Genomic DNA, 21,551 nt, shown 5'->3' on the forward strand with positions numbered 1-21,551 from the left:
AATAAAGGTATTGTGTCCGACTACAACTAAGAAAAACAGAAGGCACTTTACAGCTTTTTCTGTGGCATTCCCAAATTGACAGCAACATTACTTTTGGCCTCTGGAGCCATTATTGAGTAAGATCAGGGTTATTCGAGCGCTGCACTGTGGTATTCCCACTGTTGATCTGATAACCTAGATGGCTACTAGAGACCAGAGGGTGATAGTGTATAGAGCATGACCACATGGAACAAAGGGATGATCCAACTCCCAACTGGAATAGTGCAGGATGAGGAGAAATTTCATCCCATTACTCAGCATGCTGAGTAAAACTTATGAATGGTTTACTTCTGGAATTTTCCGTTTTATTATTTATTTATTTGGAAGGGTACTGGGGGTTGAATCCAGGAATGTTTTACCACTGAACTACATCCCCAGTCCTTTTTTTAATTTTTATTATTTTATTCTGAGACAAGGTGTTACTAAGTTGCTGAGGCTGGCCTTGAACTTGAGAGCCTCCTGCCTCAGCCTCCTGGGTCCCTGGAATTACAGGTATACTCCATCATGCCTGACCCATTTAATATTTTCAGACTACTATTGCCTATGGGTGACTGAGACGATGCAAAATAAAACCAGAGGTAAGGAAAGACAACTATAACTTTTGACATTTTTGTTTAGACCATGCCTTTCTTCTAAAGCTGTTTTCCTAGTTTAAGTGGTCTGTGATAGTATCTACAGATTTGCTTTAAAATCATTAGCTATGTAAGGTAGGAGGGCAGCACCTACCTCTCCTACCTCCTCTCCATGTTGTGTGTCCCTAGAGACTGGTACTTCTCACTCTCAGATCTATGTCTTCTAGAACTTGCTTTCATATTTCTAAATGACATACTTATGCTGCATTTAAAGATTTTCAAATTTGTAGAAGAGATTCCCATTCTTCCCCCACCTCCCTGTTCTCCCATAATAAACACCTACTTTTTCTTAGTTTGATGTTCGTTTTTATCCCGATGATGTAAATTCTATTTGGAACTGTGTCTTCCTTAGAATAAACACACATCTTTGCCTGTGTGCTTTGTTTTCCTGGAATTTAGCAGGGAAAACCAAACTTTCTGCTCTAGGTGTAAAGCTCTTCCTGAATATCAGTGATCCATTGATGTCCTTGTCACTCACCTCCAAAGTAGAGCCCGCCCCCCCTTCTGCTACAGCCTAGAGTCATTACCCCTAATCCTTGGAGCACATCTGCTGTCCTGAAATCCCCTTTTCCACCATCCTGGGTACTCCTCTCACTTCTCTGGGGTTGCCTTCACTGTTTCCTGGATCCCGTTCTTTCTTGATGTGCTAGCCAGCTTTCCAACACCGTAACAAAATACCTGAGCTAATCAACTTATAAGGGGAACAGGTTTATTTTGGCTTATGATTTCAGTTTCTAGCTGCTTTGGCCCCCTTGCCTTTGGGCCAAAATGGCACAGTATAGCATGTGGAGAAATGCATGGCTGAGAAAGCAGCTGAATTCATGGTGGCTACAAGAGAGAAAGAAGGAGCTGGGGGTCCCAGTATCCTCTCTAAGATCACACCCCCCAATGACCTAACTTCCTTTTGCTAGGTTCCACCTCCTAAAAACTCTACCACTTCTCAACAGCCCTGGGGACCAAGCCTTCAACTCAGGGACCCTTTGGAGATTTAAACTATAACACAGACTTGTTTTCCCCTTTCAGCAGTGTGAATCCTCTGATAACTTCTAATACAGAGGGTGCATGGAGGTGAAGTTGCAGCCATTACTCCTCTGAAAGCATGTTCTGCATCCTCAGATTCAACCAACCTCATGTTGAAAATATTTGGGAAAAAAAATTTCAGCTGTGCAGAACATGTACAGACTTTTTCTTGTCATTATTCCCTAAATAATACAGTATAGCAACAGTTTACACAGCATTTACATTGTACGGGGCATTATAAATAATCGAGATGGTTTAAATAATGCAGAGAACTGTGAAAATACTACGCTGTATTAAATAAGGAACTGGAGCACTCTGGATTTCATATATCCATGGAGGTTTCTGGAACCTATCACTCAGTGAGACCAAGGAACATCTGCATTTTACTTTGATACTTTGGTTGATAATCTAGCTGGACCTCCAGCTCTAGACTAGAGATTATTGCCTTTAGAATGTTGCACACAGCGCTCAGTACTTTCTGATTTTCACTGTTGGGATCAGTGAAACCAAACCACCTAATATTTCTATTCAAACCATCAAATATTTATGTATGAGCCCCTCCCGGTCCCCAGTCCCACCGACTGCAGTTTGTAGATCCTGTCTCTAGTATTCTGAAATGTGCTGCAGTTGCCTGTATAAAACTGTTTTCTATTCATCCAAGCATGTGCCTTGTAGTCTAGAATTGCATCCTTCAGTACTTCTAAAAAAGCATGATTTTTTTTTTCTGGAACTTCTGTCACTGGCCTTCCTGAAATGATTCTTTAAAACTCTGGTCCTGTTCTTGCCTATTTTCCATCATCGTCCGTCACTTTCTGTGTCTTTCTCCCATGCCTTATCTCTCCTTCTGGGATTTTTATTTCTGCAGCCACTTCATCTAAGGAATTTTGTTTACATAGATTTGCCTTGTAAAGCCTTTTCTTTTGTTAATGCAAGATCTCATCTCTGAGGTGATCAACCCTAGCTTATCCATGCATTGGTCCTCTGAAAAGTTTGGGTTTGCTCTTAATTTGACATGCTCATGGCAGAAGGTTCCACCCAACTTCTGGGGTCTTTGCCTCTCTGCTCATCTTAGAAAGGTCCTCAGGCTGTTTGGAATTGAGGGAGAAGACATTGGCAGCCATCTGTGGGGTGACTGTGCAGGATCCTAACCATTCCAACCGGTGATCCTAGTATCAGATCTGCAGATCTTGGGCTGCAGTGTGCAACTAAGTGTTAGAGCACATGCTTATCATGGGCAAGGGCCTGGGTTTGATCATATACATACACACCCAAACACATCCACATGCACACACACACATATCTGCAGATCTTCTGTCTTATGTTGGTTAGTTTCCCTGGAGATGAATCCTTCAACCTCTGGGAGGTTTATACTTATCTCCTTCCATTCTTCCATTCACTCAGCAGAGCCCAGAAACAAGGTCAGGTTGTCCGTGTTCATGAAGTGAAACATTGCATTTTCTTGATCTGCATTTTCAGTATTACTCCTCAGCTGTGGTGCTCACCAAGTTCATAGTCATTGCAGTCCACCCTCCAGAGGAGCCTCCAAGCTTTGAGTCTAGAGATTAAAAATTTACAAGTTTCAGATGACATTATTGGGGATTATTATTGACTTCAGTATTAGCTGATGCCAAGTGCTAGATGTTCTTTGAGATGGGTGGCTGCGCACCACCCGTATTAAAGATAAGGACCCAAGTTCCAGGGGTAGAGATAAACACTGAGTAACGGCAGAGTCAGGATTCACCCCACTGGGCTGATGAAGCTCAAGCTCTGTGTGTTAGGGAGAGCAGTTCTGCTCAGTGGGGAACACTAACAACCTGTCACTGTATCCCTCAGAGTTCTGGCTGGGGCCACTTGCCTGAGGGCCATTCAAAATGGCAAAAATGCAAAATTTTTGCACTTCAACCAAGACTCAGGTTGCACTGGTATTATTGATTTTTTTTTGAACAGTTTTCAGGAGTATTTGACATTTACAATTTGGAAGAAAATCTTAAAACAGATGAAGTTCTGCCCTCAAAAGTTTTATATCCTACTCTATTTGGTAAGTGTGGTACTAGGAATTGAACCAGGGGTGCTCTGCCACTGAGCTACATCCCCAGCCCTTTTCATTTTTTTTTTTTTTTGAGACAGGATCTCACTAAATTGCCTAGACTGGCCTCAAACTGGTAATCTCCCTCCTCAGCCTCCTGAGTAGCTGGGATTACAAGCATATGCTTCTGTGCCTGGCTTCTACTCCAGTCTTAACTGACATACATGAACACCGAAAAACTGAACCATAACTCTGATTATTATTCAAATCCAAAAGTTCTTGTAAGTCTAATTTTTTTCAAGATAAAAACATTTAAGTTTTAAAATAAAAATACAATGTTATAACATAAATCTCAGGCTGAGGTACGGGGATCTTTTGAACCCAAGAGTATAGTCCAGCCTGGGCAACATAGCAAGACCCCCATCTCAAAAAAAAAAAAAGATATATATATAAATTATTTTTATAAATATAAAAAGATATAAATTATTTATATATAGAAGTAGTGTGTGTGTGTGTGTGTGTGTGTGTGTGTGTGTGTGTATTAATTTAAGGCCAGTCTCCACAACTTAACAAGAACTTGCATCAGAATAAAAAATGTATAGGTTGGGGTTGTGGCTCAGTGGTAGAGCACTTGCCTAGCATGCGTGAGACACTGGGTTTGATCCCCAGCACTGCATAAAAATACTAAATAAACAAAATAAAGGTATTGTGTCCATCCAAAACTAAAAATACTTAAAAAAAATAAAAAATAAATAAAAGTGTAGAAAAGGGCTAAGGAGGTAGCCTACTGATAGAACACCCCCCTATTCAATCCCCAGTATCATAAAAATTTTTTAAATATATTAATATATAGTATGTATATAAAATATTTATCATGTTTGTCTATTACATATAGCATTAAAAATACAAAATTCTAAATGGAAAGAAATGATCCTACCACAACTATATTTATGTTTGCACTTTCTCTTGCAGATTGTATCCACATACACGTTTGTACAGATAGATGTCTTCCAAAAGGCTGAGGAAAAGCAATTCACATATATTTTTAATCTGATTGGGATCAGATTTTTTTTTTTTTATCATTTTAAAGCATCACTTTTCCCCCATCAGTAGACAGAAATTGAGAAGATGAGGTAGTTTACAAAACTATGTCTGTAAGAGAGAAATGTCTTTAAAAAGTTGGAGACCCTGTTGAACTTAGTCACTATTGCCCAAGTGGCCTAACTTCGGCTTATCATAGGGTGAGCCTCTTTTCCTGTCCTCTCACAGTCAACCATTCTTTACTCAAATTGCAAAACAAAGGCGCATTTGTAGTTTGAAGTCACTGATACCAACCCGTCTAGCAAGGTTTTAAAAAAAGGAGCTATTTGCCTTTTGTAAATGGTCTGGGTGCACAGAGATGGTGTTAGTCACCTTCTGGCCGGGTGCCCACACTTGGACTCGGCCTGTTGGGATGGCTGGCGGGGTACCAACCACAGGAAGGCCTGGTGACTGGCATAGGTCAGCTTATAGTGTGAAAGCTGAACTGGAACAACTCTGACCTTGCACTTGCCCCCAGATCTGTCATGTACCATAGAAGAAATGCAATTCTCTGGGTTGGGCAAGCACAGTAATAACTTACCTACTTTTTTTTTTCTGAAACATGGAGTGGCTGTTTGACAGTAACAGCTTGCCCCAGAGGGCAGCACGTGGTACTGGGGAGGGCAGGGAAAAACTACTTGAAGCCTCAGCCCTGGATTCTAGTCCTGAGTCTTTTTCTAAATAGTTTCTAAAACTGGATCCTGCTTATAATTTTTCTGTCCAGGAAGTACCTCATCTGTCAATTATTTTCTTTTTTTGGTTTTTAAAATAATTTTTATTTTTTTAAAGTAAATTGTCCATTACAGGAAAAAAAAAAAAAAACACAAGCAAAGAACAAAGTCAATTATTTTCTGTCCATTCCTTTGGGCTTCAGTTTTTCATCCATAAAATAGTCAAATGTCAATCCTATGTGAGGCAAAAATGGTTATCCTTAATCTGTAAGAAACTAGAGCTCATGAGGTTAGTGTAGTTGTCTGTTTTGTGTTACTATAATACAATTTCTGAGGCTGGGTTACTTTATAAAAAAAAATAGATTTATTTAGCTTATAGTTCAGAAGGTGCAATGATCTGTATCCAGAGAAGACTTTCTTGCTGAGAGAGTCCCAATGTGGCACAGGGTGTCACATGGTAAGAGAGTATGACTCTCAGTCTCTCTCCCTCTTCTTATAAAGCCACCAGTATTCAATCATGGGAACGCCACCCTGATAACCTTATCTAATCCTAGTCAGTTCCCAAAGGTCCCGCCTCTAACCACCATAGTTGTAATAAGTTTCCATCCTCTTAACACCTTATAATGGGAATTCAATTTCAACACACAAGCACTTGGGGAAACTCACTCAAACCACATCCAAACCATGGCAATCAATCACCTTTCCTGTGTCTTTTGATGAGTGGTACATCAGGGACTTGGGTACCAAGCCCCATGTATTCGTTGTCTGCAATGGAACTAATTTCCAAAAATATTAATGGCTAAAAAATAATTATGGGTGGGCTAGGGTTGTGGCTCAGTGGTAGAACACTTGCCTGGCATGCGTGAGGCACTGGGTTCAAATCTCAACACCACATATAAACAAATAAATAAATAAAGGTTCATCAATAACTAATAAAAATTAAAAAAAAATAATAATAAATATGGAAGTCAGTTTCTGCAGGCCAAGAATCTGGGGACAATTTTGCTGGGTGTTTTGGCTGCCAGTCCTTGATGAGGTTGCACTCCAGCTGTGGTCAGGACTACCGTCTTATCTGGAGGCCCTGGTGGGAGAGGATCTACTCACTCCTGAGTCCCCTTATGTGGTAGGCAGGAGCTTCTCTTCCTCACTGGCTGGCTGTTGGCTGGTATTTCAGTTCCCTTCCACGGGAGCCTCCCCATAGGCTGCCTGAATCTCCTGATGACCGGGCAGCTTGCCTTTCCAGAGCAAGGATATGTGTGAGAGAGAAAAAGAGAGGGACCACCTGGAGGAGAGTATGCCCAAGACAGAAGCCACAATCTTTATAGCCTAATCGTGAGGTGGCATATCATCATCCAGGGCTATGGTATGTGTTTGTGAACCCAGTGTCTCAGGAGGCTGAGGCAGGAGGATGACAAGTCTGAGACCAGCCTCAGCAATTCAGTGAGACCCTCAGCAAACTTAACAAGACCCTATCTCAAAAATAAAACAAAAAGGCCTGGGGGTACACACACACACACACACACACACACATTCATTGAATGTGTATGTATATTTATATTGAATGTCTATATATAGTCACTGAATGTGTATATATTCATATATATATGAAAATTTATCAGAATTGAAGAAAGTGAATCTCTAGGCTAAAAGGGCTAGCAGAATGACAAGCAAAAGAAAAGAAAAAAATATCAATTACTGGATTCAATGCTGTGAAACTTTAGAATACCAAAAATAAACAGAAGATCCTAAAAAAGTTTCCAGAGAGAGGGAAAGAAAAAAAAAATAGGTTACCTACAAAAGAATGATAATCAGACTGGCATGAGATTTGTCTGGGAACACGAAATGCTAGAAGATAATGAAACAAGGCTTTCAACATTCTGAAGGAAAATTATTTAGAACTTGAAAGTCTATCGCCATATAAGGCAGAGTAATCGCATTTTTGGATATCAACTCAGAAGGATTACCTTTCAAGTGCTAAGTAAGTTACAAGAGATTGTTCTCCTCAAGAAGATGAAAGCAACCTGTGCCCTGCCCCATGACCTAAAAGAGAAAGACATAAGATACAAGGTCATGGTAGAACCTGCCCAGGAGTCCACCAAAAAGCAATCCCAGCAAAAGAACTGTATGGAAAGCCAGGAAAGTGACTTTTCCCAAGGACAGTGTCAACTCATGAGAAGAATGCAGTCAATTCCAAGCCAACTACCTAGTCAACAGACAAATGACCAAGAAGTCACATGACATGCAGGAGGATGGCAAGTTCAAGTCCAGCCTCAGCAACGTAGTGAGGCCTCAAGTGACTTAGTGAGACCCTGTCTTAAAATTTTGAAAAATGAACTGGGGGTATTGGCTCTGTGGTTATGGGTTCAATCCCCCCATACCAAAGAAAACAAAACACAGGAAAGTCAACTATGTATATAGAAGTGAATGCTGTCATCCTTGAATATGTGGGAAGAAGGAGGTTTTTGGGAACACAGAGATATGAAATAGAGGGTTGGGTACCAACATCTTCAACAGGGAGGAACCACAAGTGACAAGTTGGCAGAAGAGGAAACAGGTGTCAAACAAAGTATTTAAAAGTACAAATATAAGCACTGAAAATACGAACACCAAAAATGGATTCAGGAGGAGGGAAGCCTAACTCCTCCTCTTTCATAATGGGGAGTCAACAAAGTCTAAATTGGTTAAATTATTAAGAAATAACAGTGCATATATATTATTAAAATATCAAGTATATATATATATGTAAATATATACACACATATATGCAGGTGTCTCATATGTACATATATATACACATACATATTTTGTATATATGTATACATTTTGGAATACTTTTTGACAAGCTGACTGGGAGATTGAGGAATATCTCGATTTTGTCATCGATAGGTTTTTAGTAATGAAAAAAAAAGTTACAGATACATTAGAATTCTGTGATGTCATGGTGTGTGACAGGCATATGGTTCTGAACCCACTCGCCTCAAGCATAACTACCTGCAGAAGTCTGACAAAGAACTGGGGAGGTACCTGGAAGGGGTTTCCGTGTATGAGCTCCTCTCCCCCAAAGTGAATGCTCTTTTGCTCACTTTGGGTGACTCACAAATGGAAAGATATTCCATATCCCTGATTTACTGTCTTTGAAGAAGGTGATATGTAGGAAAAAAAAAAAAACATTGAAGGTGTTCTTGAGTTTTGTTTTCATTTTCTTTTGTGGGGCAGGGATCATAACATCGAAGAATTAATTTTAAGTTCTGGGAAAGTTTTATTTATTTTTATAAAGATCTGGTCAGAAGCTATGCATTCAGTTGAGTAAACATATAAAAGAAACAAAATTTTCTCTCTTTGGAAAGAAAAGCAGGTGTAGGTACAAACACTCTCAGGTCAGGAAATATTTAAAAGACCCCTTTGCAAAGTCCTTTCACAGACACCATCTTCTGCATCATTAATGCTTATAATAACAGCATGACATTGGTGTCACTGCTGTTTTATATGTGAGGAATCAGAGGTTTAAGGGAATCACCCAATATCCCATAACAAAGTGGGAGGGAGAGCACCAAAGTCCATTTTGCTCCTGCCCACCCACCCCAGGTTACATCCCTGCCATGGAAACTGCCAGGAAATTCATTGCTCTGGGGTCCCTCCTGGCTCTTACATGCCTTGAGTTTTTAGCCCTCCATGTATTTCCTGGGAAGGAAATTCTGGTGTTTTTTGACTTTTTATGAAAGAGTTCCTGCTCTGCTTCTAGGTTTGAGAAAACAATGGGAAAAGTAACATTTGAGTTACTAAGAAATCAGAATCCAGGGGAGAAGCCAAAGCCAGATGTTTATGGGACACCTCATGAAGGATTTCCAAGGGATCTACTCACCCCAATAACCCTAGCATACCGTTGGCAAAGGCTTCTCTTTGTGTATAGTTATAAGTCCAGTTTTCTGACTTACAGGTACTATCAAAACCCTAGGAATCTTGTGAGTGACCTAGGGTCAAGGTGACAACCTTTCCTTTTAAACTGCTAGGACAGTTCTTTTTGATCAAACACCCTAGTGCTACCTAAATAACATATCCTAGGCAACTGGTTGGTTCATAACTTTCCAAGTTATTCATTGTCGGCGCAAGTCCTGCCCCCAGCTCCACCCCAGTCTTCTCCTCCCACTTCTATAAAAATTATTCTGCAAAGGATTGCATTCAGAGAGCGGAAAGTAGGGCTGGGGATGTGGCTCAAGCCGTAGCGCGCTCGCCTGGCATGCGTGCGGCCCGGGTTCGATCCTCAGCACCACATACCAACAAAGTTGTTGTGTCTGCCGAGAACTAAAAATAAATATTAAAAAAAAAAAAAAAAAAAGAGAGCGGAAAGTCCTTCAGGGGAAGAATGCATTCATCCAACGGGTTTCATGAAACTATCCCTAGTGAAACACAGCCCCACCCTCTTTCCAAGACAAACCTCCTTAGCTAACCCATTATTATCCAAATATTCCATTCAGATGTACTGTGGCTTGTGACAGTTAACATTCAAGCCTTCTCTTAGTTTTTGTCTATGAGTTGAAAGCCCAACCATACCCATATACTCAATGACTGTAAGTCCAGTCTTATCTCTGAGCAGCTAGGACTTTCCTTAGTGAAAAATAAAGCCATTTCCCCATTTCACGCTGAGGACTCTCCCTTATTAAAGAGAGGCAGAGCCGCCCTGCTCCCGGGCTGAGTTAAGACATCCCAGATTGCTCTCTGAGCAGATTGCAATGTCTAAAATGATTAGATCTCTAAGTGACAACCTAAGATGAAAACTCACAGCAGAAATAGAAGTGAAATATAAATACAGAGCTGCTTAAGGCCTTTTAGAAAGCAAAGGCTGGAGTTTGCCTTATAAGAAATTAAGTTACCAAAGATACATCCTAAGAACATGGCATTGAAGTTGGTGATGCTCCTGAATTAATCACTACTAATTTCTGCACATCTTAAGAAACTTAGATATGTTGCAAAACCAAGGTGTGTAAGTATCCACAAAGAATGAGAAGGCTTCTTTCTAGCTCTTCTATCATGTTTATATATTGTTTTTTGCTTTTTTTTTTTTTTTTGGTACCAGGAATTGAACTCAGGGGCACTGAGCCAAATCCCCAGCCCTATTTAGTTTGTATTTTATTTAGAGACAGGGTCTTGCTGAGTTGCTGCACCTCTCTTTTGCCGAGGCTGGATTTAAATTTGCTATCCTCCTGTCTCAGTGTCTATATATTGTTTTAATGATTAGCTCGGTGTGCTTCCATTATTAGGTGTGAGCCCAAAACCCAGGATTTGTACCTCATGGATCCCTTAAAATTCCTTGCATGCTAGCATATTGCCTGGTCTCAGGAGGTTCTTAATAAATGTTTGCTTAATAATCTATGGAACAACAAAGAGAGGAAAAAATGAAATACCATTACCAATAGTTGCATACAAATGACAAAATGTGTTTTCTAAAAAAGAGTCCTGGGAATAAAAAAAAACAAAACCCTGAAGTCTTAAAGCCATTTCCCAGACTAAGTTCCATTCCTCCAGAAAGGTCCAAGGCAGGTAGAGGGCTAACACAGGTTACAGGGGCACAGAGAGGGACACAGTATTTGCTGTAAGTATACTACCGCGCTCTGAAAGGCATTGAGGAAAGAGGCTGAGCCTGGATTGGAAATATCAATCCTTGAAAAATCTTTATTGTGTTCCCTAGGCAGAGAGAGTAGCTGTGGTAATTATATAGCATCCTCCCTCACACAAACCAGATGTTATTAAACCCCAAATTAACTTAATTTGTTTATATTAATGCCTTAAAGTAATGAGGTGCAGCTCCCACCCCTTTCTGGGTACTAGGGGAATCTTTGTCACAATTATCTGCACTTGCTTCTATTTTTGCACAAACAGGGTGAGATTTAAGCTTTGTTGGATCTCAGCAGAAAGATGAGTTTGATTTTGATATTGTGGGCAAGGCAGACATGGAGCCAGGATTCTGTTACCAGTTCTGCCCATCTGTAGGATGCCAGCAGAAACTATGGCTAATTTTTTGCGACAACTGGTACCTCCTACAGCGCCTTTTAATAATCTGTCTGGTTCATGAATTTTCCAGTTTGCTTAAAATCATAGACTTCTTTCAGCCTTTTCTCCATCTTCATATTAGAGCCAGTGTGTCCTTAAGGAATAATAATAAAAAAAAAAAAACTCTAATTTAATTGCTGGAGTTTAATCCAACCCCAGGAAACGTAAATCTGCTGCCCTCTTTCCTGTATCATATAACTGAGACAACCATCCACCATTAGAGGGCTGCCCAGTCCCTTTCCTATTGGGGAAAAACTCCTACTGTGTGTATTGATGACAGAAGGTCATATCCAGTTCCAGTACTAAAGTAAAGGGGACTCATGTTTCTCCCTTGTAGTTCCCAGGCAGCCTTTGCTGTTGAGAATGAAATCTGCAAGGATCCTATGACTCCCCTGAAGTTCTTCAAATGTAGTCCATTTTTGCTTAGGTTACCTACAGTTGTTAACATCTGAGCTTATATATCTTTGCTTTGGATTTTGAACATTGCTGCTCTCTCTTTTTTAAGTTAAAACAACAGAAAGGTAACTGTATAGTTCTTAAAAAAATGTAAAAATTGTAGATACATACAATAACTTTATTTATTTAAATAAAGTTAAAACATCAGAAAGGCAACTGTATACTTCTTTTTTTTTTAAATTTAAATTGTAGATGCACACAATACCCTTTATTTTATTTATGTTTATGTGGTGCTGTGGATCTGACCCAGTGCCTCACACATGCTAGGCAATTACTCTAAGATCCAACTGCATAACTGTACAGTTACACAGTTACTTCTGATTGTGTTTCTCAAATACAAGCTTGCAGCAGAATCACCTGGAGGGCTTGTTAAAGCACAGGCTGCTGGGCTCCATCCACTGCCCTCTTTATTCATTTTTTTTTTTTTAATTTTGAGACAGGGTCTTGCTAAATTGCTGAGGCTGCCTTTGAACTTGTGATCCTCGTGTCTCAGCCTCCCCAGTTGCTGGAATTATAGGTGTATGCCACTGCATGAGGCCAAAATTACATTTTAAAATGAACAACAGTTCTATAACCTTCTCATTTTTCACTCATGATCTTAGCTGTTTCTGAACATAAATTGTGGGGTGCAGCTAGGATCTTTAAAGGAAAAGGCTTTGGATTTATTTATTTATTCATTCATCCATTTTTAGAATTGTCCCTGAAGATCTGCCTGCATATGTTTGAAGAAATTATATCTCACATAATTCCATGGCCATAAAATCCAATAATGACACAACTATTAGGATGGCTAAAATAAAAAAAAATAGCGATAACACCAAATGCTGGCAAGTATGCTGAGAAACACTGCTGGTGGAAAAGTCAAAGGCTACAGCCACTTTGGAAAACAGTTTGGCAGTTTCTTATAAAACTAAACATGCAATTTCCATGTGACTCAGCAATTGCACTCCTGGGCATGTATCCCAGAGAAATAAAACTGTATGCTCACATAAAAACCTGTACAGAAATGTTCACAGCAGTTTATATGCAATAGCTCCAAACTGGAGTGTCAGCCCAGGTGTCCTTCAAAGAATGAACGGTTAAACAAACTGCCAATGCTTTGGTAGATACACGCAGAGGCGGAATAGGAGGATCAAGCAATGGTTGATCTGTGTAACAACTCAGATGAATCTTTAGGCAATTATGCTCCAATTTTAAAAGATTACACCCTGTACGATTTCATTTTTATGATATTTTTGAAATGAGTATAATATTTTTGAAATAAGGATATTTTAGAAATAAACGGCAGAATTGTGATTGACAGGTGTTGCAGGGTTGGGCTATAAAAGGGCAACATGGGGGATTGTGTGGATTTGGAAGAGTTCTGTATGTTGACTGTGGTGAATACAGGAACCTACACGTATTAAGGTTGTACAGAAGTTACGCACACAACCCAGTACAAGTAAAACTGGGGGAATCTGAGTAAGATCAGTAGATTGTACCAATGTCAGTGTACTGGTTGTGATACTATAGTTTCGCACAATGTTCCCATTGATTGAAACTGGGCAATAGGTACAAGGGATCTCTTTGTATTATTTCTTACACCAGCATGTGAATCTGCAATTATCTCAATAAAAACTTCAGTTGAAAAAAAAACCTTGGATCACTCCTTTTATCAGGGGGAAATGACTTGCATCATGTTCTTCATAATCCTTAGTTCATATTTTGTTTTGTTTTGTTTTTGAGAAAGGGTCTTACAACATTGCTTAGGGCCTTGCCAAGTTGCTTAGGCTGGCCTTGAACTTGCCATCTTTCTGCTACAGTCTCAAAAGTTTCTGCGATTACAGGTTGGTTCTTATTTTGATCAGTTGTATGTAAGTACACATTCTTGTTGCTTTTGCTGTGCCAGTTAAAAGTATGTATGTATGTATGTGTATATATATATTTTTTTTCTATAAAGCACTTCCTTCTCCTAATAAGCTTGATTATGTATACTTTGCTTAGTTTTTTTCAAAAATGTTAGTCTACTTTATAAAAAATATGATGAAAATTAAAAAAAAATTAAGTTATAAACCTGATCAATAATAATATAGCAAAGCTTACATAGTGGTAATATTTAGTTTTGGTTTAATTCAGAGGAAAAAGCCCAAAGACCTCTGGGAATAAATAAATGAAGGGCTAGGAATGTAGCTCACTGATACAGTACTTGCCTATAACGTGTGAAGCTCTGGGTTTTTTGGTAGTTCAACCCTCAGCACCAAAATGAATAAACAAAAAGAAAACAAGAGAATAAATGTGCTCATGAGTTCCAATTTTTTACATCCAATTGCTTAAAAATTTGAAAGGTGAAAGAAGCCTAGATCCTATTTGTGTCTGTGACCTTAAAGGCTAATTTTGATGTGGCTACAGGCTCTGAGGCTCCATCTCAGGTACAGAAACGTGTTCTCAAGAGGCATTTGCTATAGCTGTTCAGTCCCACTAGGAATCCTCTGTGAAATATCCCAGCAGATTTCCTCAGGGTAATAGCACTAGTAGGTTTTGGAGCAAAGCCTGCTCCACACATTTTAGATGCGTTAATAAGAACTACCATTTACCGAGGGCCTGCTGTATTAGACTGTTAAATCCACATCCATGATTTAATTTAAGACTCACCAGTAGCTTTCAAGGAGTGATAGTATTATCCCCATTTTACAGATGAGCAAAGTAAAACATGTAGAATTTCATTAACTTTCTTTAGCATTAGCTGTGGTGGTAGAGTCAGGGGAGAATGTGGGTCGTGTGGGTCACAGCTGCTCAATTTTTAGCACAACTGATACCTGTATATAAGAGCCTATTCCTGATCTGGCTCCTGAACATGTACATCTGGTATACTCCTAGTGTTATTTGCTTGATCATTTCCTTTAGGGTAGGAATTCTTAGTCTAAGGTTTATGGTCCCGTATTAGATCCACAAATTGGTTTCAAGAGATCATAAACCCACTGAAATCAGGTGAAAAATGATGTGTATTTGCACATTTCAATTTTTCTGGGGGAAGGGTCTAGAGTTTCTATCAGATCCCCTCCTTTGGGATTCAAAAAATAAGGGTTAAAAATTATTGCAGAGGTTTTTTTTTTTTTTTTTTTTTTTTTTTTCTCTTAAACTGGAAAATGTTTCAAATGCCCAATAACTCTGACACCGGAAAGGGATACATTTCAGGGAAATAAAATCAGCTGCCAAGTCCTACACAGAAACCAGGGTCAAAACTGCTGTTTGTAAAGCCATTGCAAAGAGGACACTTGAAGAGACTCACCGAGTGCCATTTCTGTCTCAGTAGAATTGTTTGACATTTCGTATCTATTTATTCCAGATAGTTCTAGAAAAAGAGTATGTTTGACAGATTTGATACACGATGAACGTATAGACCTTAAAGTTAATGAGGGCCAGGCTCACAGCCTTGTAATAAAATAGTGGTTGATGATTTTTTAGTGAGCAAATACCTTTTGTCATCTTTGTCAACTTTTAATGGAGTCAAGTGTGTAGACTGAGCATAGAGCTGCTACACAATGGTACTTCTACTGAAAACTGAGCTGGAAAATGCTCTTATTCTCATGCCTTTGCTTAGGCTGTTCCTCCTGTCTCTAATGCCCTCTCCCCAGTTCTTCAGCCTGCAAACTTGAACATTGTTTTTAAGGCCCCAGACCAAGGCCTTCTGTGACTCTTCTGAGATATTCTCATTTCTCTCAGGCAGAATTATTCTGCAATCCATGTTCTAGTCCTCTGCACACATCCCTATCGTGGAATCACTGTCAGCTGTTCATGTCTGTTTCAGTTAACCGAGTCTTCAAAATGCTGAAGCTGTGACTGATTTGAGTTCCTTGTCCCTAGCCACATAATAGGTGGTTGATGTTTGTTGAATGAATAAAACATTAGCTTTCACCTAGGAAAGTCCTCCTTGATCAGGATGTTGTGAAACACGGTTACGTGTGTATCTAGTTACATGACAACATGAACTACGTGTTAATGAATAAAGGAAATGACTTTCAGTCACCTCCAGAAGCAAACTTGTGACTCACAGGTTGAGGAAACAACCAAGCAAAGAAAGGCCTAGACACCTTGGCAGGTAAGTAAACAATGAGGTGAAGCAAGGAAAGGTTTCAAGGTCAGGAACAGCTGGGGACAGGAACTGGAGGCTGGATTCCTGTAAGCAGGAAGGGGAAAAAAGAAAGGGAGAGGGAAGATGCTTTTCTTTTCTTTTTTTTTTTTAATATTTATTTTTTAGTTTTCAGCAGACACAACATCTTTGTTTGTATGTGGTGCTGAGGATCGAACCTGGGATGCACGCATGCCAGGCGAGCGCGCTACCGCTTGAGCCACATCCCCAGCCCGGGAAGATGCTTTTCAAACAGGAAGTACTGACTGGATTGAGAGAAGAATAGGAATTACTTGGAGACATTAGAGACCCTGGTCAGATTCATAGTTACTAAGGGCTCATTCTAGTGACAATTGCCCACAAATGGAAGCAGAGCTGGATTTGGATCTACTACTCTTTTGCTCATATTCTTGACTATTTCACTAGGATCCTTGAAAGTCTGAGCTGCAAAGGGCCTTAGAAATGGTCTGGGATCAGTCTTTTATTTGATGGACTGAGGCTTTAAGATAGGACCTCTTGAAACCAGCCCACCAGAGACTGCTTTTACTGGGCTTAGCCTGAGACAGGGAGGCATGTCAAAGTGCTCTAGGAAGTGGTTTCTAATCTAAAGACTTGTGACCTCAGGAAAGGCTCAAGGCTTCATAGATTACAGCAAGGGCCCCTTGTTTCCTTGGGACACAAACCAAATAAAGGCACTCCAAGAATTTGTAAGTTAAATGAATTAGGAAGCGGATCAAGTATAAGTTTGATAAACAAACTCAGCTTTTCCTAATAACATTTTCTTTATTTCCTCTCTATAACATGTTACCATAGAGATGAATTTGTTGCATGAGAAAGCATTGCTTTTAGTTTTTATCTGCAACTCTGGGAGGAGGGGAAATGTAACAAAAAGCAGGTGAACACAAGGCCTATTGCTCCTGTTTAGTTTAAATATCTGTAAATTGCATAATAACGAACATCTACCTGTCAACTTTATCTTTCTCATCTGCTCACCTTGTCCATATTTGGTACTTCCTGCGTTTCTGGCAACTTTGGTTACAGGTCAACAGAACACACTGGTTGCACAGAGTACACCTAAGTGTTTGTCTCTTTGGGAAGTCCCTCCCTTGAACTTGCGGGATCTAAAGCTCTTTACTCAAAAATGGAATCGCATGCCCGTATGCAAGGTGCTTAGTGTAGGTACAGGCCATCGTCTCACGCAACTCTCCCTTTCATAGCTCTTTAGGACACTGGAGACCTGGAAAGCAAATTCATTCCCTGAATCTCAACAGCATCTGCAAATCAGTTGTTCAGGAAATGTGGTCACGACCAGAGCCGACCCTGCGCGGACAGCGCCTTCCTACCCGCGCCGCGGCCCAGGTGCGCGGTCCGCTCCAGCTCTTGATGTACACACCGAGCGCAAGAGGCGCGAAGCCCCAGGCCCGAGCTCCTGGACCGGCGCGCGCTAGGCAGGAGAGCTGGCGGGCGACGTCGCGGCGCGCCGCGCCCCGCCCCGCCCCGCCTCGGCGTGGCCCGCGGGCACGCGCACGCACGCAGTCGCGGGGGCGCACGGCGCGGGGCCGCGCAGGGCCGGGCCGGCACGGCGCCGGGCACGCGCGCGGCTCCGGGAGGCGGCAGCGGCGGAAGCGGCGAGGGCGGCGGGCGTCCGGCTCTGAGGAGGTAGAAGCAGCGGCGGCGGCTCGGAACTGGGCTCAGCTGGCTGGAGCAAGGGTCGGAGCGCCGGGCCGAGCGCCGATCTCCCGGCTGGACCACCCGCCCGCCGCCCAGACGCCTGGGCCGCGGAGTTTGTGTCCCGGCTCGGACCCCGGCGCCCAGCCCGGAGCCGTAACCTTGAGGCGGCGGCGGCGGCGGCGGGGCCGGGCCGGGCCGGGCCGGGGGGCGGCGGCGCTGGATCCGCGGCTGCCGGATCGTTGGCGGGAGATGTCGAACCCTGGGACGCGCAGGAACGGCTCCAGCATCAAGATCCGTCTGACAGGTACGGCTGGCGGGAGGCCCACCCGCCCCTCGGGCGCCCCCTCGACCCCCGCACGGCCCCGGAATTCCCCGCAGGGCGCCCTTGGAAGTGGCCCTCCCCCACGCCGGCCGTTGTCCCAGGACCTCGTCACCCCCCTCGGCGTGTGCCCCTCGCTTCTCCCTCCCGGCCCCGCCCCCTCGCCGCTCCCCGGCCCCGCCCCCTCGTGGTCGCCCCCCTCCGCGTCCCTCGCTCTCCCCCACACCTGCCCCCGGCTTCTCCCCGGCCCCGCCCCCTCGCGCTCCCTTTTTGCTCTCTCGCCACCCCCTTGTCTTCGTCCCCTCCGTCCTCCCCCTTGCTTCCCTTTCTCTCCCCCACCAGCCTCCTCGATTCCCTCCGGCTTCCCCCATCTGCCCCCTCGCTTTCCTCCTCTGGTCCCGACCCTTGCTTCCCACTACCTTTCCATCCTCTCTTTTGCTTCCCTTCCTCTTCTCCAACCTGCCCTTTCACTTCTCCCTCCTCGTACCCCGTACCGCTTCTCTTCCCCTTCCACCCTGTCTTTTGCTTTCCTCCCCCACCCCACTTGCTCCCCTTGCTTCTCCCCACCTCCTCCTCGCCCCCTCCTCTCCTCCATCCTTCGCTTCCCTTTCCCCCAGCCTCCTTCCTTCTCCCTCCCTGGCCCCGCCCCCTCACTTTCCCTAAGCCACGCCCCTCGCCTCTACCTAGTCCCGCCCTCGCTTATCTCCCAGCCCCGCCCCCTCGCTCTGTCTCGCGGCCTCCACCCTTTCTTTCCTTCAGACCCGAATTCCTCAAGCCTGTGTAGTAGCGAGCGTCACCCAGTCCGGTTCTCCTCGCTTCTCCCGTGGTCCAGCGCTTCAGTCTAGTCCACTTCCGTTTTCCCTCTGGCCAGGCCACTGTCTGCTCCTGACTATGCTTCTTCAATTCTTGGTTTTCTGTCTTGCACTTCGCGGTCACCCCGACTCAACACCCTTGAGCCCCGGTTGGGTGCGATCCCCCTCCCACACACTGGAGGCTGTGGTGCTGCACAGGCGCAGGCTCCTTGATTCACTCCCATTTAGTCTTCAATGAAATGCCCGTGTTTCCTAGGTGGCTCTGTAGTGCCACCTTCAAGGGTGAGCGCGAATCTCTGCTGTGGGCCTGCGATGTGGTGGTTTGGGTGCGTGGAGATGCGAGCTTTCTGCTACAGCAGATCCTAGACCAACCTGCAGCCTTGTCTTGCCTCCTCCCTCTCCTCTGTACTTGCTACTGCCTCTCCTCCCGGTTCACCCCCCAGGGCTTCAGATTCTACCCTAAGGCTGGACTGGAGTGTTGCAGATAGGGTTCTTCTTTGGGACTTTCCAAACTTGAATATTTTCAGTTTGAGAAGGAAATAAAAAGTTCATTCTAATGCCTGTCAGGGATATTTTTCCCCCCTGGATTTTTCTGTTTAGTAACCAGTCCGTTGACTCCAAAGGCGGTCTAGTCAGGTTCTTTCAAAGGCAAGAGTGAGCATTTTGAAATTTTATGGCACATGCATAGCCATAAAGTCAGTGGTTAAAAAAAAAAAAAATCCGTAAAAACAATAGGTAATTTTTTTCAAACTGAATTTACTTTGAAAGTCTGTAGTTGTTGAGTGATTCGGGTTTACTTTTAAGAAAAGCGTTGTTATTTTTGTATAAAGATATTAGATCAGATAATATGAACCCAATCCCAGACCCTGGTTTTGTAAAGTGACAGGTATCTCCTCCGGATCTGTGCTTCTGGAGAAACCTACACCTTTTATAGCAGGGCAGACACTTCTGTGTATGCATAGTTATTTGTGGTTACTGTTAAAGCACATTTTTTTTTTGTTTGACATTGTAGTTGTGACAACATTGGTTCTGACTTACAATGTAACCTGTAATTGATACCAGATTGTTTTCAATTTTCTTTTTAAAAGCAGAAGTATCTGATTTGGGAAGTTTTTGTAGAAATGAGATGAATGTTTTAGAAGGAATAGGTTTTAATTAAGGTGTTTTGTGTCAGGTGGATATTTATGTTAACCAATCTTAGTTGACTGGTCTGGGTCTTTTCCTTGTGAAAGGGAGAACTTAGTTTAGATGTTATGGATGCAGAAATGCTTTAGAGTTAGGGTGGCCTTTGACAGGGAAGGATCAGGTGATAAGTGTTCTTTTAGAACCTTTTCCCTTTCCCCCAGTAGGTGTTATTAATGATTTGAGAGGGTCTGAGTGTGGTGATTGTGTACCTATGTGATCCCAGTAGTCTCAAATGTGTTGAAGGTAAGGCAGATTTTGGCCTCATGTTTATGGTTAAAGGAAGTTTGAAACATTGGGTGGTCATCTTTCAAAAGTTGAATACCTCAGTTATAAGTTTTCAGAGTTTATTTTCACATTTGATATTTGAAAAAAATAATGTAAAATGAGCAATATTGTAATTAGTTAATGAATATCACAAAGAGCATAACAGAATACAAACAGAATAAAAACATGGGGGTTATTAAAGAACATTTAGTGTATGGACTCCACAACTGTATTTGGTGAATAGAGCATTAGATTTCGATTAGGAAACTTGGACTGGTTAGATCTCTCATTAACTGCATGATATGGAACAAATTATTTAACCTTTCTGCCTCTCAGTTTCCTCATTTATCAGATAAGATTCCAACTCCATTATAACATTCCTTGAGCCTCTTTTTCACAAGACGTATCAATTTGGCTACTCACTTATTTTTAATTGCTGTTGGGTGTGTATACTTTCTGTTGTTTTCACTCCTGATATTCAAGAGTTTGTGTTGAGGGATTTATGCCACACATTAATTTTATATATTGATTACATTTATGCTTTTTTCCTTTCTTCCCATGGGACCCTTTTTGTTTTGAAAACTATTGGGCAATATGGTGAGCGCTTTGGAAATCTGGTCTGAACAGTAGAAGAATGAGTTTTATATTTAAAATAATGTAATTTTAATGAATGTCTTTGTGGTATTTTAGTAGGAAAATGGTTTTAAAATAATTTCATTACTTTGGGGGGCATAGTATATACAAAAATCAAGTGATTTTTGTTAAAAAGTATTACCTTGCAGACATCTTACCAGTTCACTGACAAATCAAACACTTTCGGGAATATTTTAGTTTGAAGTTCAAGCAGGATTTGCAAAAATTTTGTTCTTCTGTGGTATGCAAATGAATCCCAGATACATTATTTGCACCACTTTGGGTCAAAGAATGGAATTTTGAGCTCTAAGGGTTCCACAGTGCTCTTCAGAAAAATAATAAATTTTATTCTGATGTTAACCATTTAGTTGAAAGACTTTTATGCCTTGAAATACTGTCAGATCTCCTTGTGTTTTTTATGTCTTTTGGTTGTGACTGTATATTGTGAAGAGAAAAATTCTAATTCCAAGTAGAGGGAGGGGAACAAGACCTTCATTGGTCGTATATGGAAATGCAAGGATATTTTAAACGTTGGAGCATATGTAATATAAGGTGGTTTGTGTTTGGCATTTGGATTTTTTTTTTTT

The 21,551-nt window shown here is 41.8% G+C and overlaps 1 protein-coding gene across 1 annotated transcript in view; it reads left to right on the forward strand.

Moving 5' to 3' along the window:
• Positions 1 to 17,985: 17,985 nt before the first annotated feature.
• The window catches only part of Smurf1 (SMAD specific E3 ubiquitin protein ligase 1), a 92,933-nt gene continuing 89,367 nt past the window's right edge, over positions 17,986 to 21,551 (forward strand). Inside the window, exon 1 of the mRNA XM_026404190.2 lies at positions 17,986 to 18,055. Coding sequence (XP_026259975.1) covers positions 18,001 to 18,055 — 55 coding nt within the window. The 5' untranslated portion in view covers positions 17,986 to 18,000. The remainder of the gene's footprint in view (positions 18,056 to 21,551) is intronic.

Source organism: Urocitellus parryii, chromosome 9 (assembly GCF_045843805.1).
Source record: "Urocitellus parryii isolate mUroPar1 chromosome 9, mUroPar1.hap1, whole genome shotgun sequence".
NCBI lineage: Eukaryota > Metazoa > Chordata > Mammalia > Rodentia > Sciuridae > Urocitellus > Urocitellus parryii.